The sequence below is a fragment of the Hydra vulgaris genome, chromosome 05 (genome assembly GCF_038396675.1).
Source record: "Hydra vulgaris chromosome 05, alternate assembly HydraT2T_AEP".
NCBI classification, from domain to species: Eukaryota; Metazoa; Cnidaria; class Hydrozoa; order Anthoathecata; family Hydridae; genus Hydra; species Hydra vulgaris.
In genome coordinates, this window is record NC_088924.1 from 3,006,747 (window position 1) to 3,032,328 (window position 25,582).

The 25,582-nt window shown below is 27.3% G+C and overlaps 1 protein-coding gene across 1 annotated transcript in view; it reads left to right on the forward strand.

The window, feature by feature from the left end:
- The window catches only part of LOC136071796 (major facilitator superfamily domain-containing protein 8-like), a 62,050-nt gene that overhangs the window by 14,643 nt on the left and 21,825 nt on the right, over window positions 1–25,582 (forward strand). Inside the window, exons 4-9 of the mRNA XM_065797101.1 lie at window positions 9,521–9,564; window positions 11,280–11,514; window positions 11,679–11,792; window positions 11,879–12,070; window positions 24,692–24,779; window positions 24,933–25,067. Coding sequence (XP_065653173.1) covers window positions 9,521–9,564; window positions 11,280–11,514; window positions 11,679–11,792; window positions 11,879–12,070; window positions 24,692–24,779; window positions 24,933–25,067 — 808 coding nt within the window. The remainder of the gene's footprint in view (window positions 1–9,520; window positions 9,565–11,279; window positions 11,515–11,678; window positions 11,793–11,878; window positions 12,071–24,691; window positions 24,780–24,932; window positions 25,068–25,582) is intronic.

Genomic DNA, 25,582 nt, shown 5'->3' on the forward strand with positions numbered 1-25,582 from the left:
TAGTGTGACTTATTACAATATAGGGCGATGTACATTTCATTGCAAAGTTTTGTTCATAGCAGATATATTTAGTATTTTCAGATTTTACATTGGTTAGTACCCCTATCTTAAAAATAATTTTGCATAAATTTATAATTTATGATTAATTATGAAATTCAAATTGTATCAGTACGGAGCTAATTTTTTAATTGATTTCTCTGCTCTATTTTATTATGTCTATTTTTTAAGCCATAATAGTTTTACACAGTTTTATCAAAAATTCACAAATTAAGATTTGCTACTCTTAGCAAATTTGTTTGCAATAAAAACTTGTTTTGCAAGCACTATATGAATTAGATACTTTACTTTTTATCACTGATTGTTGCCAAGAACATTTTTTGTAAGCAATTCCATCTTACCAAAAGAAAATTGGCCTATAAATTATTCATAACTTGCTGCATGTTTTTGTTTAAAAAGTTCTAACATGGCTGCTATATAAAGTATAGACATATAATATTTTGTAGCAATCATTTATTATTATAAATGTTAGTATTACCTAAATGCGGATTTTTAATTTGTATTAAAATTTATGGAAATAGTGTTTAGGTGTGAAAAAAAATTATGTATAAAAAAAAAAAAGGTAAAAAATTTTAAATATTGGAAAGGGACTGGTTCATTTGTGGGCCACAAATGGTTGCTCTTAAAGTCAACAACACAGTTAAAAAGTTCCATATTCTGGATGATCACAGCTCGTATTTGTTCCCAATGTGCATTAAATTTTGAATGTTTCAGTTGTATATTTACTAAAGATTCCAAGTGAAGCTTGGTGCTTTAATACAAATTCTTTAACGTGGTAGAAGAAAGCATGTGTTCAGGTATTATAATATTTTATTGAAACACCTAAGGCTCATGTTTTCTTAACTACACGTTATGCAGTTTTTCATGGAGATATATATGTTAAGTAACATTAAAAGAAATATGAATTCAATCATTAAATTGTAAAATTGTGCATGCTTGCTATATTCCTATATATTTGCCAATATCATTTTATGATATTGGCAAATATATAAGAAACATGTTTTGAATTTCTGAGTTAAAGAGTTTTAGTTCTTTTACTGTTGTTTCAAAATATGAAGAAACAATTTCTTTAAAAACTTCTTATAGTTTCAATAAAAACAAAGACTTTATAAGCACCAGCTTTTTGAGCCATTTGTTGGAGAATGTCAATATTTTTTAAAAGCTTATGGTAATCATGGCCTTTCGCCATGGTAGTGGTTGAAGCTGAATGTGCAACTTAACTGGCCATTTTTTAGCACCAGACCACAAGTCTGAAAGTTTTTTGAAAAGATGATTAACAATTCTAAGAAGAAGAAGTTCTATTAATGAAATAATATCTGAAATGAGCACAGAGTGGGATTGTTCCATGTTGGGATTATTAACTAATAATAATTTACATTTGCAGAATAAATTACATTTGCAAAATTCTTTTCACACTTTAAATCTGCTATTAGCAACAAACGCAGCAAATCTTTTCTTCAATGTACCAAAAGTTCTTATCCACAATTTGATAGATTGATGGAATTAATGCTGCACCAGCAGCAAGGATGTTTGCTTGAATGAGATTGAATTCCACAAATGATATTGGCCATTTTTAGATCACTTGAAATGTAAAATGCTATGTCATTCACTTAAATAATATTCATTAATACTTTGACATTCTTGTATGTTTCAGGTAGATTTATAACAATTGAAGCAATGAGTCAGGGTGTAAACTAGCCCTGTGGGCCCCGTAAAACGCGGTATTCCCAAATGCTCACAAAATTAAAATTTTTTAATTTAAAAGTGAAAAAATCCCATTCTCCAAATAAAGTTTGCCAAATTAAAGTTTAATAATAATTCTAAAAATTATCGAAAATTAATTACTATTAAAAATAACATAAAAAATTATAGTTTATTGTTTAAAACTTGTAGTAAAATTGCCGCTATTGGTATAAATACGTGCTTGCATAACTGCAAAAATGTCTCTTGGAAAAAAACTTGTTGAGAATTGGAATTTTCTGAAAATCCCTAAAATCGCTCCGAAAAAAAGTTCATTTCTTAAAATTTACAAATAGTTTTTGCAATGCGTTCCAACAACAGCAAATATTATTAAAAAAAAATTAGCAAGAAATAAAGAACAATTTAAAAAATTACAAATTTGTTTGGTTTAACACCCACAAATGCTATTTCTTTAAAAGTTTTGCCCTTTTTGGCTGAAAAGTTGAATAAATGTTTTTTGATTATAAGAAACTGGATCTAGAAATTTATTTAATGAAGAAAATAGATTTCTTTACTTTACTGGTTGCTTATATTTAAAACGTAAATTAAATACGTATATTAAAACTAGTGATGTACCGATGGCAAAATCCAATTGAGACTAATGATAGGATTTAATGTATGTATATAAAGTTAATATATTATTATTAGGCAATTAATATATTATATGTATGTAATTCGCATATATAAAGTGCACCTATGCACCAGTTTGGTTTAGCTTATTAGCCAATGCCGATGCATGAGCCAATGCCAATTAATGCCATCTGATGCCATCGGCAGATTAAATGGCCGATGGTTAAGCTGATTAATTGGTTGCTGGTTACCAATAACATAGACTAGTAGGTCCAGTCACTGCAAATGTATGGGTAAATGTTTTATATATATTTTACATCCTTAATATTATTATAATAACCTTATGTAAATACACTAAAACCTATTGTTATCACAATCAGCCTTTGCCATCGGTACACACTAATTAAAAGACAAGTTAAATACCTTTAATAACAAGAATGTTTTTTTTTATTACAACAAACTTGTACTAGAAATTTAAAAAACAAGAAAACTAGATTCTCTGCTTGCTTGAATTTAAAACATTAAAGCAAATTTAAATATTTCAATGAACCATAGTCATAATAATATTTCATGACAATGCATGAAAAAGTAATTATTGGTATTCTTTGTTGCCATGATAGCGTTCAATTGCTTGCGATCTTTTGTAATTCTTTTGTAATTAAACAACATTTGATGTTGTTTTTGCTGAGACTTTGTAATTGTAACTTTATTTCGCTATGCGATTTATGTATAAAGAAAGTTAATAATTATAAAATTGAACTCACAATAAACGTGTAATATGAAATTTACAAGCTTGTGTTTACTATTTTCAAAGCTTTTTTTGTTTTTTTGTTTTTAAAACATTTCTTTTGATGACACAATTTATTACATGATGGTGTAAGGGTTTGTCCAAAAGGACGTTAAATAGAATTTAAATAATAATTAGAAGTAGAAAATCGCTTTAAAAATTACTTTAAAAGAAGATTACTTTAAAAATTGCTATATTATTTAAAAAATCCCCCTTTAATGCCCACCAGTGAAAAAAAAAAGTTTTCAAAAGAATTCTCTTAACATGAAAGCGGCAATAATATATTAAGATTAAAAGTAAATCAAATTTTTTTTTTTCCTAATAATAATTAATTAATACACACTGATTATTTTATAATATAAAAATATATAGTTCTGAATATATCTTTGAAAATCGTAGCCTAATTTACCTTGTCATTGTGAAACTACATTTAATTTTGTGTTGATTTCATATTCATCTTCAATAAATGTTTTTGTTTGATAGTATTATGTTTATTTTTTGACCTTGTCCAATCAATGTATGCAGCGCTAAAGTGGAGTAGAAGAAGAAAGAATATAAGAAAAGGACCCCACACATTCCTGGAACCCATTTTAATCTCTGGGAAAGGAAAAGGGGGTGGTATAATTAATAATTTTTTTAACAAATTCCCAATTTCATTAAAACTCTGTATCAAATTTATTCCTAGTTAACACCCTGTGAGTGTATAACTCCACGTTTAACAACATTCACGATGAATATATTGCTTGTTGATTTTATTGCAAATTGTTGGAGTGTTAGAATAAAATAAGATATTATGGAAGCTGCTGATTGAATTTCAACTGGCATTTAATAATGTGTAATAATATAAAAGTAATAATAAGTATGAATGTAAACAACAATTTTCACTGCCTAATTTTGTTGAACATTGAATATTTTAAAAATATGAAAAATATGTAATTGCCTGGTATTACTGGAAATAATCCTCCTTCTTTTGCTTGGCTGACATAAATGTTGCTATGATATATCTTGCTTTGTAATATATCAATATAAATATATTTATATATATATATATATATATATATATATATATATATATATATATATATATCAATATATATATATGTATATCAATATATATATATATATATATATATATATATATATATATATATATATATATATATATATATATATATATATTATATATATATATCAAAATATAAATTAAAAGTTGATTTTATTATTATATATATATATAATAATAAAATTAACATTTATATGATGTTAAATAATTTATCTATACAATTGTGTTAAGTATTAATTTTTTTATATATTATTCTTTTTTATATCGATTAATAATGAGGCAAATAGCTCTTTTGAGCCAACATAATATCTGGTTGTTCATTCAGATTTAACATTCAGAAGAGCTAAAATTAGTATCACAAACAAAAAAGAAAGAATGGGAAGATTCATGAAACCTGACAGACTTGGCTTAGGTCCAGATACATCAAGAACATAAAACCATTGGTGCAGTTAAGTACAGTTACTGATAATAAAATGGAGCTTTATCTACTAATTAATAATATTGAACTTAATGTGTATGAATATATTTCAGAGTGTGATGAGATTGAGCAAACAACAAGTTTACTTGACTTCTATTTACATAAAACCAAAGAATAAAATGTTTGCCAGACATGTTTTCCCTACATATAAGCAAAAAACTGGTAGATTAAAAGATCAATAGCAAAAAACTCGATCAATTCCTAAATGAGCTAAAGCACTTATCTATAAGTTTAGTACTGTTATAGCCGAGCAGTACAAATCTAAAATGATTCATAATGCTTTTATAAATGTTTCACTTCATTATTTATCACTTCCAACATTATATACCAAATTTTATTAGAAAACAAGACATTAGACTTTACATTAGCTATTGACAAGGCTTTAGATGTAGCCCAACAAAATTTATTCAATTTAGAAGTTACTTATGAAAAGAATGTTATTGGGTTGGCATCAACTTCTTTGTCAGTAAAATCAAATGGATATTGTTATGTTTCAATAACTCTTCAAAACAAAATCTATAAGAAAGTTTTTGAGCTGTTTGTGCTAGATAACTTATATGCAGACATCATTCTTGTTACAAATTTTCAAGAGTTGCATGAAAGTATTACCATTAAATATAATGGAAAAACAACCACCTATTGTTATGAATTATTTACAAATGTTATGAACTTATTATGACTTTATTATTACCTCTCTTGAGAATCATTGCGTTATTAGTTATTATTTCTATTGGTTTAGTGACATATGATAGATAAAACCTTAATAGTTAAGAGGTGTTGTTATTTCATCTATAATCTCACCAAAGATTACTGACCTAGTGCCACTAGATCTCAACATAATTCTAAAAGAGATAGAGAATTTATTAAGCGAAACCCACTGTTTTGTTGAAGCAGGAATAATAGAACCAAATAACTCATCTTGGTATGCTCAAGGTTTTATTTCACTTTATAATAACTATTAATAAGTATACCCAGTTAGATGCATGTTCTTTACTTAAGATTCAAGTGATTTTTCATAATGATTGAACTTCTAAATACAAAATTTATTTTTAGAACTTCATTCTCCTTACTATCAAATAGCTTTATCAATAAATGGTCAGCCATATACTGCTTTTGAAGCTGACAATAAAATAAATGCCTTAAACTAGATGCCTAGCAATACACTAGAATGCCTTTTGGAATTACCTATGAATCAACATGTTTTCAGCGCAAAATAAACAACTTTGTTAAGGCTTATGAACTAACTGACTGCCTTCCATTTATTTATAACAATACTGTATGTAGTAATAGCCAGAAAGAGCATGATGATACCTTGTGTAATTTTAGAATAGCTGCCATAGATGCTGGAATTTTATTTAATGAAAAGTGCGTATTTTCAACTTACACATTAAATTTTTTGGATTACCGTATATCATATGGTTCTTTGAAACCTGATCCTCAATGGCTTGCCCCTCTTATTAAGTTACCTCTACCTGATAATGCGAAATCTCTGCAACTGATTAGAATGTTTTTATACTATGCAAAATGAATCAGAAAATTTTCAGATAAAATTCGACTTTTGAATTGTGTTAATTCCCACCCAATCAACAGCAAATATTAGCATTTGAAAACTTAAGAAATGATCCTGTTGAATCTTTGATGTATTGATGAGAACATCTCTTTTACTATAGAGACTGATGCTTTGTGTATTGTATTTCCTTAAAAACTGTGTGAATCGAAAGCTTGTTGCCTTCCATTTATGTACTCTTCAAGAAAGTGAAAGATACTATTTATTAGTAGAGAAAAAGCTGAAGCCATAAAATCATTGGTAACATTTTCTTTTGGGTCAAAATTTTTTTTTTATCACAGACCAATGCAATGTGGCATTTATGTATATTTATAAATCAAACAGTAAAATAAAGAATGATAAGATAATGCATTGGAGAATAGCCTTTTCTACATATTCTTATGATATTCATTATCGTCCAGGGAAATGTAACATTGGTCCAGATACATTCATTTGTGTTTGGTGTTGCTCAATACTTTCAGAATCACTATATGATTTGCATGCTGCACTTTGCCATTTTTTTAATATTTGCTCAAAGATGACCAAGAATCTCATTAACTTATTGATGACCAAAAATAACGAAACTTACTATACTGTCTTTTAATACTGAAATTTAATTAAATAAAACATTAAAAAAAGTTAAAAAGCCAGACTCTTTGCTGGAATCACTCGACTCTTAAACTGTATGTAGTGGAAAATTTGCAAAATATGTAATAAAAACCCAAAACTCAGCTTTTTTGAACTTACATTTATAGATTTTAAATGGCCATTACCTTCTTCAATTTATTATTTTTGGTAAGCGCTTTTTTATGCACTTGCCAAAGTTTTTATGGGTGCGCGTAAGCGTAAAAAGTCTTGAGCATGAAAGTGCTGGCTAAATGGAGAAAACTGCATGTGTTCCTTTTGCCTATTTGGTAAAAGATATTTCTTTTGAATTAAAATAATGGTACTTCACAAAAAGTATTATGACTAGGAGGAAAACCCATTATAACCCAGCTGGTAATTGACAAGTGGAAAGATATAATGGAATTACATAGTCAATATAAGTCACTCTTAATTCTCGAAATCTACCATTATCATCCTGGAAAAGAGCTTTACCAGATACATTTTTTGCTACCAGATCTTTATAGTATAACTCTACTAATTGAAATCCACATGAATGCCTTTTCAACTTTCAACAAAGATTGTCATCACGTCTCCAATACCTTCATGGCTAATTAACCCAGGAGCTGTTTAATAAAAGAAAAATGTGCTTCAAACTAAATATGAAGAATCTTTAAAGGGGGTCCAGCTCCTTGAAGCAAAACCCTCTAAACATATGTGAGATTTGGTCAAGAAACTACAGTTTCTACTAAACAACTTGCTCCTATTGAATTAGGGGATAAAATACAAACATCAGTTGATGGTCTAAAAACCACTCCTATTGATGGCAATGAAACTTCATTAATTATGAAAAAAAAAGTTGAAGATAATTTGTATCCCATAAAGCGAATGGACCTTTTACCTCATAGATCTTTATAAATTTGTAAAATATACTATTGTTATGTATTATTTTTTACTTTCTTATATAGATGAATACAATTATAGCCCTATTGAGCCAACCTAATATCTGGTTATTTATTGCATTGGCTAAGCAGATTTTTTCTCTTGGAGGAAAATCTTTTGTCTTATCATGGCAGATACAATTTGCTCTGCTCCAACTTGATCTTACTTGCCAAATCATGCAAATTTTGGCATCATGTTGTATTGGCCCAGGAATTATTGGAACTTGCATACATCTTTTTTTCGGTTTTTTTATTTTGTGCCATTGGTCTCTGCTTTTCATTAAATTTAAGCTTTTCAATTTGGCAAATAAGTCACAATGCACTAGTCAAAAGTCACGTCATTATCATAAGTCATTTGTCAAATTGGGTTTAATGCTTGATAACTATTGTAGAAAAATCTTAGTAACTTGGTAACTTTTATAAAAGAAGAGTTTTTCTTAATTTTAAAGCTGACTTGTGACTAAGGAGTTTTTTTTTGAATGTTTTTGATTCACATTTAATATTAATCCAACTACCACAAAAAACTTATTATTTAAATCATAATGGTTTAAGGGTTGAATTAAAAAAAAAATCAGGTTTCCCAAATTATTCTTTAATTACCACAATGTTGAATTTTTGTCGAAAAAAATTGTTGACTTGAAACAATCAAGTCAGCAATTAGGCCGAATTTTGACCGTAATTCTGAGGGCTAAATAATGTGTGAAATATAATACATGTATACAATATATAAATATATGTGTGTGTGTGTGTGTGTGTGTGTGTGTGTGTGTGTGTGTGTGTATGTTAGTAAGATGTTCCTAATGATAATAGTAATGAAGTAAACAAAATGCTGGTCTTAAAAATGCTTAAAAACATGATAAAAATGTATTTACAGGCAATAGACAAGTAATTATCATTAAAAAGGTATAATTTAAATAAATTAGGTAATGTATAGTAAAATAAAGTTCAATCTGTCAATTCTGCATGAGATTTCAATGCATAAGATTTCGAAAATTATTACTAGATCAACAAAAAACTATTACAAAACAATGATAAGAAAAATAAAATTACAAAAAATTTAGCCTGAGGAAGTACCGCACTCACCTTTTTTTCTCGTGCAGTGACCTTGTTCCTGAGTTTCTGAGTTTGTTTTTTATTTTCCTGTTTTTGTTGTTTTACTGCTCCTGTTTTTGAGTTTAGTGCGTAAGAGAGTATTACAAATAAAATAAAAAATAAAATTAACAAAAAAAAAAAAGAAAAAAAGACAAAAGAAGACTATAAAAGTCTGTCCTGGTTGAAAGAGTCCATTTTGGTACTTTCTCACAGGTTCTCACTTAAAATTTATTGTTATTTAATAGATGTATTGTTAGATTTTAACTAATTAGATTAAAATACTTTTTTACATTTTATACATTTTTATTACTCTTTCTTAATTATAAGAAGGGAGAGATAAAGGTACACATTGATTTGATTCGTTAAAATTAAATATTGGTGATTAGCTACAGTTTTTCAAATATTTATTTTGTAAATTAGAAACCTTAAGGTCATCTTGATGTTTGGATATAAAAAATGCTATTATTCTTTCAACTGTTGATATTAAGTATTTATTTATTTAAAATTTATTTAAAAGATAAAAAGGTGTTAAAATAAAATAAAATCAAAATATTCAATATTTTTATATAATATAATTTTTTAATAGTATGAATATTATAAATGTAATAACTATTTTTTTGAACTATTTATTTCTGTTTGAAAGGTTTCTCTATTTTGATGTCTTCTATGTGGCCGTTTATGAAAGAGGTATGTATATGTGTTCTATGTGGGATGTATAATGCAGTAGTGGTGTAGAGGTAAAGCACTCGCTTCATAAGCGAGAGGTTCCAAGTTTGATTTTTACCACGTCCCTGGTAGTACCGCGCTCACTTGTTTTCACTCAATGTGTTTCGGAGTTATAGAGTTGAGAGAGGGTTATAACCACAAGTAGCCTCCTCATCTGTAGTGACCTTCTAGGCCTTGGGGAGGTGAATTATAAATATATATATATATATATATATATATATATATATATATATATATATATATATATATATATATATATATATATATATATATATATATATATATATATATATATATACTTATCAGGGTTGGTACCCAAAAATTCAAACTCAAAAACCCAAGAACAAAAGCCCAACTTAATGGGTTTTTGGTCTTAAATTTTTTTATTCATAAATTAATTTCCATTAACACTGAAGTTTGTTAAACAAATATACTAAAATTCCTTATAATAAATAAAATAATAAAATTAAAAGTTTAGTTTTATATATTTCATAATTTTTTTAAATGTGAACAGTAATCAAATTCAAGTAATTCAAACTCATGCGTTTAGATTTTATGGATTGATTGAAAATCTGCAAAGGGTTTCTAGTTTTATGAATAATTTACATTATTCCATCAAATTTATTTTTAAGTAATACTAAGTAATCTATCATGAACCTTGCAATTTATTAGAATAATGTAGGTGATGCAAGAAACATTGTTTATAGAAAACCTCCAAATAAGATGTGTTTTTTGCATTATAAATCAAATCAAACAATTTAGCCATCAGCAATTGTGCATCTTGATATTAAATGTAAATTCGTACAAACATTTCAGCTTTTTTTCATTCTAAAAAATTCCTAATTTTGCTCTAAATAATTCCAAAAGATAAAAAAATCTTTCCATGTATCTACCTTCTGTGTATCCACCTTCCATGTATCCACCTTTTATGTATCCACCTTCAATGTATCCACCTTCAATGTATCCACCTTCCATGTATCCACCTACCATGTATCCACCTACCATGTATCCACCTACCATGTTAACCAATGAAAAATTGAAGAATAAGATGAAACATCGATAAAGACGAACCGTTAGTATTTCTTCTTTTCTTTCTTTTATCATTTATCCCAATGGCTCTATTTTTTAAATTATTTCAATAATTAGGTATAACTCTATTTGGTTTGTTTGGCATTCTAGCCTTATTTCTTCCCCCTGAATGATATTTTGGGTTGGAAAATAAAAGTATAATCTACTTATATTTTTAATATAGCTAAAATTCTAATTATATCTCTACTTAAGCTTTATTTTTGCTATTGTATAAGACAATAAACTTCTATTAATGAAATTTAAATTATATATATATATATATATATATATATATATATATATATATATATATATATATATATATATATATATATATATATATATATATATATATATTATATATATATATATTATATATATATATATAATATATATATTATATATATATATATATATATATATGTATATATATATATATATATATATATATATATATGTATATATATATATATATATATATATATATATATATATATATATATATATATATATATATATATATATATATATATATATATATATATATATATATATATATATATATATATATAAAAAGAATTAAGAATATTTATGTGAACTGATTTTAGATTGATAAATCAGTGTCTGAAACATTTTATGGTTGGGTAAATGCTGCATTTAGTTTTGCCCAGATGTTGTTTTCATTCATGTTTGGCTACTGGTGTGATAGAAGATCTTCCAAAGAGCCATTGATGGTCTCTTTTATTTTAATGATTTCAGGATACATTATATATGCTTATGCACAAACAAAAGGAGGACTTTGGTTTGTATTAGTTGGGCGTATACTTGTTGGTTGCAGTGCAGGTACTAATTGTTAATTTTTTTCAATGTGTAAGTTTGCTAATTTATATTTATGTTTTAAATATTAAGGTTATATATCAATACTAATGTTTTTAGTAGTACTTAGATCATCATCATAGTGATTAAGTTTTTCTAGGAAATGTTGCAGTAGCACAGGTTTTTTCTAGGAAATATTGCAGTAACGAGAACACTTGGTGCTCATCTAACAAATCATCAAGAAAGGGCAAAAGTTTTGTCTTACTTAACCATGTCTCAAGCTACTGGTTTTCTTATTGGACCACGTAAGTTTGTTTTTTAAAAACGAAAAAGTTTAAATTTCTATTAATTCTAAAAAATTTTAATGCATTTATTATATATTCTAAATTAGTTTTTCAGGCAGCATCAAATCCTGTGGGATCAAAAGTTTATAACATCCCGTTTATCCGACTAAAATTAAGCATGTATACAATACCTTGCTTAATTATGATTGTATTGGGGATTGTTAATATTATTTTGGTTTTGGTGTATATTAAAAAAACCTCAAATGAAAGTGAAGCTCATGAAAAAGCAAACTTGATCTGTAAGTAATCTTGTTCTTTTTTTAAAATAATCTGCAACTATTCCCTTGCTTAAATTAGAGCTATCCCATGCCATTATTTTCAAAGAGACTATTAATTATTTTATTTTAAAGTTTTCTTTAAAATGATTAAAAAAAAAAAACCCAAGATTTATCAATATAAAAAAATGTATAACCTCCTTAGCTGTGATGCCCCATTAAGGAGGTGAATTAGAAAAAAACATGATTTCTCTGAAGTCTTTTTTTGAGTCTAGTGTGACACTTATCCATGAAAGCAAAGAATACCAACTTTTCCACTAATATTTTACCTGTTTATTGTTGTCTTAGTTTTAAGAGCTTTATCCTTGTGTTTGTTGTGTATTACTGCTTATTTCAATGTTTATGTCTTTAATTGAGTATGTTTTTATATATATATTTTTTCCTAAAAATATTGGTGTTGCACAAATAGAGGAGAGGGTATTTGGGTATTTGGGTGTTTAATTTTTCTGGGAAATTTGTTAGAAATAATATAATTTAAAAAAATAATATTTTTTAATTTCCATTTATCAGCTATAAACCAAAATGAAAAATTCTTAATCAGATTTGAGGCAGGACTTTAAGTTGTCCATTCTAAAATAAGATTTTTATTTTCCTCAAACCAAGATTTTACAGACCTTGCAGTATGCTTTGGATTATTATTATGCATTGAAGTTCAAGTTCCAGGTAGGTATCAACATGGCTCCTACCTTGAACTTGTTAAAATATTATGTTTTGTAATATAACTTGTATTTATTTGTGTTAATCCGAATTTGGATTAATTTTGACCAGTAGACCAATACCATGCTAGGACATAGTTCCCCAAACCTTAACATTATACCCACTGTGTTCAATTGTTTTCTTTGTATACAAGTAGTTGTTTTCTTGCTTCATAGGACGTCTAACATTTTAACACTTTGCAACAGGCTGGAAACCATTTAAGATGCATTCATTAGTCCATAAAAATGTTTTTTAAAGGAACAATTTTATGTAGCAACATTTTAAAAAAAATTAATTGCTTTAGCTGATATCATTTTGAAACAAGGCATTTCTTCTTTGCTGTACGACTTAGAAGGCTTCTTGTAAACAATGTGTGGCTGGGGCTGGTACAACTACTTAGTAGTGCTGTTTAATTAATTTTTATTAAAAGTTAAAAAAGGATTTTTTTTAGACATCCTGACAATTTAGTGATCCATATTAGTTGAAGTTTTTCTTGGAGGTGGTGGTGGTGGCTTTTGAAATTTACTATTAGCAGTATTATATTTTTCAATATGTTTTTAATTTTTATGGCTGTTTTATACCAATTTTTCAGAACACCCTAGTTGGCATGAAATATAAGAAATGTTAAGTTTAATTTTTTTTTTTTTTATACAGAGTAAAGATTGTTTTTCCCCTATGTTCAGTTATTACAAGAAAATTAAATATACAAATTATATTTACTATTTTTAAATAATATTTAATGTTTATGTTGTTTAATAATATAGTTATGTTTAATAATATAGTGTGCTAATATTAAAGTGTTTTTATAATATAATGTGTAAGGTGTGTTTATATTAAGGTGTTTTTAAAGTATGGCGTGTAAGGTTTGTTAATAATAAGGTGTTTTATAAAATATGTTATTTCGTAAAGATACTTTAAGGTAGTTTTTCAAAATTTGTTTTATTTATTATTATTTCAGCAATAACTTTTGTTTGGTTAGTGAAATTTTGATTGCTTAGTTAAACTTTGTACACAAAGTCTGTGAGTGGTCAAAATATAAATCAAATCTGAGCTAGTACTCATGTTGCTGTTTGAGGACTTGTATCTGACTTGGTTCTGTATTTTCAAAAGTTTAGTGCTGTCCCCAAATTGACACCAAAACAGATAATCTATCTTCTTTTCAGTGCCAATGAAATCATTAATTTTGTCACTTATAACATCATATTAACACAACCACCATATGTCATAACTTATAGCATCATATTAACACAACCACTATATGCTGGTGTAGGAAAGGTTTAGGATTTTTGAGTAATATAAATATTGACGAGAAGTTTTATTTCAATTTTTACAGCAAAATAGTTATTGATGTTTACTTATGATGCAGATGTTTACTTACTTGAGAAAGCATTTAGCAGCACAACTGGCTGACAAGTTGCTGCATACTTCAAAAGTATACCTAACACTCTAGCAACAAAACCAAAAAATATAACAAATAATGAGTTAGGTGCCTTGCAACATACAACTGCATATGTTGTTAAATAGTTAGAAACTAGATATGTTTTTAAAAAAAATTGCCAAAATTTTAAAACTTATCAAAATCAAAATTGAATAAAAATAATAAACTCAACCCTTGGAAGGGCTGTAAACTATTACCAAAAATACATCAGATCATAAATTGATTAAGGTACAAAGTTGAGGCAGACTTACAGCAGTTAATTTTATGTGCCAGCAAATGTTCCTAAAAGTCAAACTTAAATTTCTAACAAAATATTGATCATTTGAAAGAAATTGAATTTAACGCAATGACTGGAAAACTATTGATAGTAGTGAGCTTTAAATTTGACATGATGTGGGAACATTAGTCAAAACCTTCTAGAAAGTATGATAAAAATTTACATTTGTAAGTGAGCATTTATTTTGGCCAAAAAAAAAGTCACTACTAAACTATTAAACACTAGTCTATTAACTTAAATGGAGACAAAAGAATAAGTTTTGACTTGTCAAAGATATTAAAAAACAAAGAGTAACAAGTTGTAAAGTTTTACATAATATCTTTGTTTATATATTATTAAAGTAAAATGATTTATTATAAAGTATTATTATTTATTTTTATATATTCTCACATTCTCACATATTTTCTTCTTTATAAATTTTCCTAATGATTTTTTAATTTTTTGCTCCTCAAAACTCTGTAAGCTGTTTTATATGAGCTCATATATCCAGTAACTACAGATTGCTGCATTCTAATAACATTTGATTGGTATCCAAACTAAATGAAATGTCTTGCAAAGTATTCCTCTAGGGTAAAATAGGGTCAAAGGGTTTTGTGTAAAACATTTAGGCATAACAAACGATATTCCACTGGCAAGTAAGAACTTGTTTTCCTCCATAAATGAATTCACAGTAATATTTTACATTCTTCTTTTACATTAAAGATTTAAAGTTAATGCATGGTGGCATTGCTGCAGTTTGCTGCATAGCAGCATTGCTGTACTTTTGATTTTCTGAAGTCTTTTTTTGCTCCTCTTGCAATAATTTCATTAATGGAGTTATATTATGGTTGCTGGAATTCATAACATAATATGTATCAGATAAATTTTTTGTAGAGTTTGACATTCCTTTCATAATTTTCTTTTTTTCATTCGATTTACCTTTTGCTGTAATGCTTTGAATTTAACTTGTCTTTGTTGTAATGACAAAATGATTCTGTTCTTTCAATTTCTATAACAAACATTTTTAAAATTGAAGATAAACTAATTTCTCAATTATAACAAACATTTTTAAAATTGAAGATAAACTAATTTCTCAATTCAGAATCTACAGGCTTGAAATGACATTCACAGATTTCCATCATCAATCCTAAAATCCTGTAACAACTTGTCAATAAATCAATCAATATATTTCTGAAACAGTTGTTACATTCGCAGAAGTTTACAAATAGTACATGTACTAATCTTAAGTAAAAACCTTGCAAATTAAAGCTAATAAATATATTGTTAATCCTAATAGTAATATTAATTGTCCACAGCAATAACAAAATGAACATTAAAAGTTTTATTCGTAAAAATAATAATTATAATAATAAAAAAATTATAATAATAATAAAAGTGGTAGTAGTAACAATAATAACAATACAATGATAACAGTAAAAATGATAATAATAAAAAAAATAGACACATGCAAACACATATGAAGAGTTCTTTGGTCAGCTATGCAATTTGCGCAACAAGTTTTTAAAAAATTTGACCGACTTGATATAATAATAAAGTTTTTTTTTTTAATTTAAATTTTGAATTAATTTTTCTCGTAAATTATCAATTATATTTTCACATAAACTTTTTTCTTCAATAACAGTTATTTTGTCCAAGTTTTTTTTTATAAAACTTTTTAAATATATTAATAATTACAGGTCAAAAAAAAGTTTTTTAAAAACCATGAAGTCAACTACGCAAATATCAGCTACGCAACTATCAGCTACGCAACATGCAAATTTTTATTATAATTCTGATAAAACATAAAACAAATTTCATACTATATTTATAGCTTTTATTTAGAAATAATAAAAATTGTTTCTACAGTTTATAAAGGTCATTTTTAAGATACCTGGTCACTGCTAAATGTCGAGATGTAAATGTAAATTTGCATGATAACAAAGGAATAAAAACTTAATGTAAATTTATAAGTTTTTATTCCTTTGTTATCATGCAATTTTCAGTGAAAGTTGCTCACCTACAACGCTTCCGTCGAAATTCTTTTATTTTTCTTGTTTTGTTAAAAAAGCTCAAAACCAAGCTCAAACCAAGAGAGTTGTTTATTTCTAGCTTTTAAATAATTTTTAAATTGTTTGTAGTGATTGCCAAGTCGCTAGCGCAAGAAATTATATATTTTTCCATTAAAATATTATTTCTGGCAACACGTTTTACAGTGGCTCTAATTCCATCCACAACTCTTTTTCCATGCATAAATGAAATAAAAGTTCCTCTATCTCATATTTTTAATCTTGTTATAAAAACAGGATTAATATCTAATGAATGGAAAATAGCTAAGGCTATACCCATACTTAAATCTGGTAATAAGTTAAAGTTTGATAATTACAGACCAATCTCTGTCCTCCCTATAATATCTAAGGTTTTTGAGAAGATAATTCATAGACAAATTAGTGATTATCTAGAAGAAAATAATTTATTATGCAATTACCAATTTGGTTTTAGATAAGCGCTCTACAGAATCAGCTGTTACAATTTTTACTGATAACGTCACAAAAAGCATTGATAAAAACCATCTTGTCGGATCCATATTCATTGACTTAACTAAGGCCTTCGACACAGTAAGCCATTCGAGTCTGTTATCTAAATTACCAGCTTATGGAATAAATGGCTTAGCATTACAACTAATAATGGATTATCTATTTAACAGAGCCAGAGTATGTCGTCTATGATGGGAAAGTGTCTGAGACTCATGAAATCACAAGTGGAGTTCCGCAAGGTTCAATTCTTGGACCTTTGTTATTTTTGATTGAATTTAATGATGTATCAGACGTTTTAAAACATAGCTCGATTACCAAGTATGCTGATGACACGGCTATTTTCATAGCTGATAATGACATTCAAGTAATAGAGGAAAAACTACTTGAAGACTTAAACGGGATATCAAAATGGTTTGAAATAAATGATTTATTGTTTAAACCTTCAAAAAGGTAAAACTGAAGCAATGCTTTTTGGAACCGCAAGAAAATTATCTAAATGCCGGTGCTTAAATCTACATATTAATGAAGTTCAAATAAACAATACCAAAACATACAAATATTTAGGAATCCATCTAGATCCAACCCTTTCACTTAATGACAATTTTAATTTTAAATGTAATAAGATCAGTGGGCGTATTAGCTTACTAAATAAAACACGACACCTGCTAACAGTAAATGCTGCTAAATTAGTTTATGTCTCAATGATATTGCCAATTTTTATATACTGTGGTTTAATCAACTTAAAACACACTGCAACCCAATTATACCGAATCAATCGTTAATATAGTAGAATAAACCAAATAATATTAAATGCAAATAAAATTTCAAACGTTAATATAAATTTGCCTCATTTTAAAGAAGTCAATGAAAAAAAAGCTGTAACTTGCGTTTTTAAGATCTTAAAGAAAGAATTTGATTCATGTGTATTTTCTAACAGTTTTAAGGCAATTTGTCATTCAACAAACACAAGAAACAATTAAATATCACTGACCATACCTAAAGTAAAGCTTGAATCCACGAAAAAAGGTTTCTTTTACCAAGGAGTAATTTTGTATAATAGTCTCCCATTCGCTGTTCGCCCGAGTAAGTACCTAAGAGCATTTTAAACTAAACTGATGGGTATTTCTAATTTTTAAATTTTATTTTATTCTGTGATAAATCTACTAATGTTTTAATATTATTTTATATTCTTAAGTAACTGTTAGATTTATTTATATTTTAATGTATCAGGGCCCAATAGGATAACAGCCTAATTTATTGTGCTGATTTGGCATTACCTGTATAAATATTTTACAATAAATAAATAAATAAATATGCATTGCAACAAAAAAATGCCAGTGCATTTTAATTGTATGCTTTTCTTCTAAAATCTTTGAATTGAGATATTGTGTTGTCACTGAAAATATGAACTTCTGTAATATCGTCTGATAGAAGCTCGATAATTTTATTTATGTTTGGAACAACAGATAATTTTGTATGATCGCCTGAATCAGAAACTAGTGCAAATGATTTAATTTGACAATGCCAAACTGCACATGTAAGAATAAAAATGTGATTTTGGCCAAAATGAGCTGCTTGCATTTCGTTTTGGTAAAAACAAGTATAACTTTCTGCCCAGTCAACTTGAATAACAGCCTTATTTGAGTCTTTTTGAGTCGCTGATTCTATATTTAATTTAAATACAGATGATTGACTGCCTTTCATATTACTATGAATAATAAACTTTGCATGCATTTCTTTAATATGTGATAATAAAACTGCAATTGTTCCTTCTTTGTTAACCTTTTTTATTTTAACAAACAATTTTGCTTGAGGTTTCTGCCTCTGATTTCACAAAACTTTTAACTCAAATTGTTAAAATGGCATTGAAACATAGTTTTGTTGATTTTTTACAAATAAAGTTCAATATCATAAAGTTTCCTGTTTTAATTGTAGAAAATATATCTGGACCCCGTGAAAGTGATTCAAGAGCATAATGCATACTTTCATGTAACATGCAAACACATACGTTATGAGGAATTGATGATACACATTGAACGTAAATTGGTCTCAACTGACAAAATTTTGACAGGTCTAATTTAATATCTGTATGTTTAGCTTAAACTCTTCAAAAGCTTCTTTTAGCGTATATAACATGTGTCAGATTTGAACATGCACCTTTTTATCTTCTATCACTACAGAAGTATAATCTGCCATTCAGGAGAAAATTCAGCTAATTTAATCATTGAAATAAAAATTTTTAATAACCATAAAGTCTTTCTCTCTGAAATTGTTTGTTGATTTTGAATTGAGTAAGTTAATGGTTGAGTTTCATTGAGTAAACAACACAACAGTTCCTTCTTCTGAACAGTTTTGGGAACACTTTTGGGAAGAGAGCGATTCAATTTTTTCATCTACTTTCCTTTAACTTGTACATTTGCAAATGAGTGATCTGATTCGACAGATGAAGATATGTCTTTTTCCCGCAGTCGAGATTTTCTCATTCTTTCAAAACTTTTTGGTCTTTCAGCTGCAGTTTTTTGAAAATCCTTTTTCCACCTTTGTTTTTAATGGTGGAAAAAGGATTTTCAAAAAACTGCAACTGTTTTCTATTTTTTATCTTTATGGCTGTAATAAAAAAAGTAAACTTCATATATAAAACTTCATATATATAAATTTTAAATACAAATGCAAATAAATTTTAAAATAATCTAAAAATTATAGAATGTTTACATAATACACACCTTTTTTATTTTCATTAGATGCACAAGCAACTGGTTCCTAGAATGATTCCATATTTTTAAATTGACTTTATGACTATGTTTTGAAGTTTCAAATAATTTCTAATTGAATATAAATGTTTTGAAGTTAAAAATATATTTGGCAAAACATTTTACTGCATTGAAAAAAAAGCAAACAAAGTTTGCGACATTTAGTTATTTAGTTTTGGCAGTAGCTACGCAACAGGAAGTTTAGTAGATTTTTTTTAACTATTTGATGCCAATTTATTTTGACCATAACAAAACTTTGTAATGGCAAATTAGTTTAAGTAAATATTATTAGGATTAAAAAAAGAAATCAAAATTGATGGAAAAAATAAACTTTTCCTTCCCAGCAGTCAATTATGCAACATGATTATTTAAGAAACTAATTTTCTTATATCGCACAAAATATTTAAAAATTAAACGTTGATGCTTTGAAATATTAAACCAGCTTTGCGGTCAACCCATTTAAAACTAATTGCTAAAATTTTGGAATGGAACAAGGTTTTAAAAAGTAATGATAGTTTAGCACTTTTTCTGAAATCAAATTTTTTTGAATAAAAAATATTTTAAGGGGTCCCCCAAGACCCTCGAATATTTAATGGGTCACTAATATTTTCAAAAAAAAAGTTTTTCAAAAATATGTCAACCTGGTACTCAAATGAAGCAAAATTATTTAAAAACTTCGAAAGTAATATTTACTTCGAAAAAAAATTGTTATTTATGGTTTTATTACATTAAAATTTACGTTTTTTAACAAAAAATGAAAAAAATGCCTTTTTTATGATAATTTTGTTTAAAATTTTTTTAAAAAGTTAAAAGTTTTCAAAATGAATATTATTTTTGAAATTTTTATTTCAAAAATAATATTCATTTGACCCATTAAATATTCAAAGGTCTTGGGGGACCCCTTAAAATATTTTTTATTCAAAAAAATTTTTAACCTAGTGTTTTTGTATGAGATAGAACACATTTAGGGGGTGAGAGCAGATTATTTTCAAAAATGTTGTTTTTTGGGACACCCTAACAAACATATATATATATATATATATATATATATATATATATATATATATATATATATATATATATAGATATATACATACACACAAATATATGTATATACACACATACATATACATACATGCATACATAAATATATAAAAACATAATACTTACACATATACATACATAAATACATATACACACACCCATATATACATAAACATATATATATGTATATATATATATATATGCATACATATACACATACATTCATATACACTAGGGTGGGTCATATTTTTAATTTTTCTGATTTTTGCATCGTTACTAGTGGGAAAAGTTGCTACACCATATATGGCTGCCTGAAAAATATTAACTTTTTTGAATTTAGTTTAACAGAGGCAGCTTTTGCTTAAATTATATGGGCATGATATCCACTGTTATTCGCCAACATATCACCTGAAAATAAGTAAAAACACCATAAAAAGGATAAAAGCTGCATTTGTAAAAAAGAATGTAAAAATGCAAAATCCTTATATAAAGTCCTTTTTACTGTAGAATTTTGGATATTTTAGTTTTGAGTTTAAAGCAGAAACAAGCATTTCATGACATTTTTCAAAGGTTGTGACGATTTTGGATACTCTAGATACTTCTTTGACCAGATATTCAACATTTTGAGAATGGCACGAAATATCAGGAACTTAAAGAGTGCTATTTGTAACATTGATTAACCCTTTGACTGCTTGATAAAATTAAAAGATGTTTAAAAAAATTCAACAAAAAAAAAAGAAAAAAAAAGAACAATTTTGAGATTTGTATGCCATTTTTCATTTTATAACATCTATAAAATTTATAAACAAAAAAATGTAAGTTCTCATTGTGTAATTAATCAATGATATTTAGAAAAGCAATAATTTTTTGCAATAAAGGTCATAGTTTTAAAGATTAGTTTTAAAAGCCACAACAAAACACTTTCAGGATGAGCAAAATAACAGTTTCTTTGCTATAGTTTCTGGGCGATTGCTATTGTATCAGGATGAGTAAGACTACGAATACATTTCATAATCATGAAAAAATTCCGTGCACCTTCAACGCATTTCCAATTTTTCTTGATTAAAAACCAACAGAAACAGTAAACTTTGATGATGCAATCAATAATTTTTTTCAGGCTTGTTGTGGGTTTACGGTCGACAAGTATAATCGAAGCAGGCAATTGGCAAGTGTAAGTCATGATTGAGATTTCCGGGATGAATATTTGTGAAACACTTCTTTGTTTCTACATCCAAATTTTGGAATCCTCTGATAACAGCATAGCATGCTTTAAGTAAGTATTTCTGATCTTTAATGAGATCATGAATGATGTTATCAGACATTTAAATGAGTACTCCATTTACATTGGTAAAGTCACTTCGGTAGAAAATGAACATCAAAAGATATTCACTGAGAATGATTTTGAATACAGTAGGACCAGATGAACTGCCATCAAGTGCAGTGAAAATTGTTCTGAGAGGCAGCTTATTCAAATAAAGCAAAAAAATACACCATTGAAACAAATACAACATCGTTTGCCAATACAAGTTTCAAGTAAACAAATACTATTTTTCCAGCCCGTGTTTACATTGGTTCCATTACATACAACACTTTGTAAAGTCACAAGAGAATTTCTGTCATTTAAAACTGAAATGGTTTCTTTCACAACATCAACGGCTTTCCCATTTTGTAGACAAATGTGATAAAAGTAGATCCTGTTTTATAATGAGCAGATAATGTAATGATTTTTTTTGATGGAAATGGCCCTGCTAACTTTACCATTATTTTGTTCCACTAACCTTAGGATTTTGTCTTTATCAAAACCAATTCCAATGATTTCTGTGGCTAATTCTGCTTGTTCTTTGACATCTTTTTGTCGCCAAAGGTTTTTTTTCTTCCTAATTTTGCTGGATCAAATATGTATTGTGGTGAATCAATTTTGCATGCATCTTGCTAACTCCTGTTTGTTCCATTATTTGACCGACTTCTTTGTAATGAAATAGATTGTGATATTTAGGATCATATCCACTATGTGAGCTGTCTTCTGAATCAGTAGCTTCGTCACATTCCTTACTATCATCACAACAACTGTTTTCTTTATCGCTCTCGCAGGAAAGAGTTATTGTTGATGATGAAGCTTGGCATGTTTCTGCATTCTTTTTTCAAATCTGAATTTCCTGTTCTTTAAGAATTTTCTGCTTTTGGAGTCATTCTGTTTCTTCTTGGTCAATCTGGCCAATGTACATTTTACAATTACTCTTTTGATTAAACCAAAACTCCCATTCCTTAAAAAGAACTTTGATGTAACAATTGCAGTTTGACCGGTCCCTGATACCACGATTAACACATTTGCAAGGATAAATGTCTATTACTTTATTGAACAAACCAAGTTAGCACTGAAACATAGATGAATTTCTCTTTTTATCAACATATTTCCTCAATCGTTTTGTTTCAGTAAACAATTTATCCAAGCTTTTCGGAATGCTGTTAGATAATAATGTTGGCAACCCCGCCCTTGACCATATGTTTACCAAATTATCAGCTACTATCTTATTTATGTCTCTGATTGATGGTTCTTTAGAGTCTAAGGATTGTGAGAAAGTCTTTGCATGACTGATGTAAAGATAATGCTTAAAGACTTCTGCTTTTGTCAGCAATTAACTTTCTGGAAATTTAAAAGGTTGGCCAAATACTAAATGTTCTGTGTTACTTCTGGTTTTGATAAACTTTTTCTTCAAGTTTATTATGCAAACTAAAAAATACACATACATATATATACAGATACATATACCCACACTTATTCACATGCACTTATCCCAAACACATATACACAGATACACATATCTTTGGATTTATTAACTGTATTTGATTAGGAATAGTGGAAAAGGTTACTCTGAAAAACATAGATTCTCGATTCAATCTATGTTTTTAGGAGTTTTTAAGCTTTAGGTCATAGGGAAGGTTATTCCAAGATTTTATACTTTGGTTTTTTATGGACTTATATCCATAAGTAACAGAATGATGTTTTAAAACTGCTAGGTTCAGATTATCAATTGATCGAAGATAGTATCTGTTATTTGCATTTTTGGGGAAGAAATTGTTGAAGGTAAGAGGTAGGTTTTTGTGTTGGTGATTTCAGACAAACTTTAAATTCCTGACTTGAACTAGATCACATAGTAATAGACTATCATAATTTGTGTAGTGATTAAGTACTTAGAAGTAAGATAAGCACATTAGGATTGAATTTGTAATTCTAAAAATTTATCATTTTTAAAGCTTTGTTATGAAAATGGGATATCCTTAAAACTGCTTGCTGTCGAGATTGTCCCCATATTTGACATGCATATCATATATGTGAGCCAAAAATGGCATTATATATATTTAATAGTGTTTCCAGAATGACATAATGGTGACCTTTAGCCAGTATTCCATTTGATCTGCTTAATTTTATGGCTAAGTCTTTAAGATGGGATATCTACTTTACTATATTTATTTAAAGCATTAATAATTTCACTATGTTAGTTGTGTAGTTTTTTGCTGTAAAAGTTTGTCTTTAAAGTCTCAAAAAAAATCTCAAAAATCTTTTGTGTTTCGCAGTTATAAAGTTGAGAAACCATAATTTAAATAGTCTCTTTGACTGTAGTGGCCTTCATGGCCTTACGGAGGTGAATTAACATAAAAAGAAAAAGAAAAAGAAAAAAAAAAAAAGTAAAAATGGAATGATTTATAAAATGTTGTAAAGATAAATACTAATATAAGATCTCTAAAGATATTGTTTTTTTTTTTTAGTCTATTTTTTTTTTATATATAATTTTTTATTATTTTTCTTTTATATAATTTTAAGCTTTTAAGTTTTTTTATTTTATTATATTTTTTTTTTACTTTCAGCTAATTTTGAACCAGTTGATAAGTATGCCGTTTTGGCTTGTATTGGCTTTTGGTTTGTGGGAATGTCTATTTTTTCTTTAAATGAATCGTTAGTTGTTATTTTATTTATGAATACAATACATTAAATATATAAAAAAATCACAGTGCTATTTCTATTTAATGGTAATTTTTTGTACATTACATTGTGATGTATAAATAATTTATTATTCTAATTTACATTTACTTAATCCTAAAAATTTAGAATTCTTTCTCCTCTCCTTATGAATGAGTATGCTTGGTCACGTGAACAAACAACATTGTATGGTGCAATAGTTCTGTCTTGCTCTGGGGTCCAATCTATTTTTTTGTATATTGCTGCTGCTCCTCTTTGTAAGAGGTAACTTTTATACATACGTTTTTTTATAACTTATGACATGCATCATTTATTTACATAATTTGTGACATGCATAATATATGTCATGTGTATTATGATATGCATATGTAATTATTCTTGTTATTGTCTTATTATTATGCATTTTGTTTTTATCATGACCTACGTCATAATATGCTGCGCAAAATACTTTATACACAGATATGATACACAAATAGGCTAAAAATTAGATGGCTAGTTCATAAGTATTATAAATTATCAAGTTTTAAGTTTAAATTAGGTCTACTTAGTAGAATTCTATCTTTTTGAACATTTTTCAAGTTGAAAGTTTCTTAGTCTTTACTTAAGACTTTTTTCCTTTAATTTTTTTTTTTGGATTTTCAATTTGCTAAACTACAAAAAACTTGCCTCTAGGGTACCTAAAGATGATGGAAAAAAAAAACGAAATAAATTTTTTAAGTCTGGCGCAAGTGCATTGCGGTTAAATATTTAAAGAGTTATTTGCTATTTATAATTTTTGT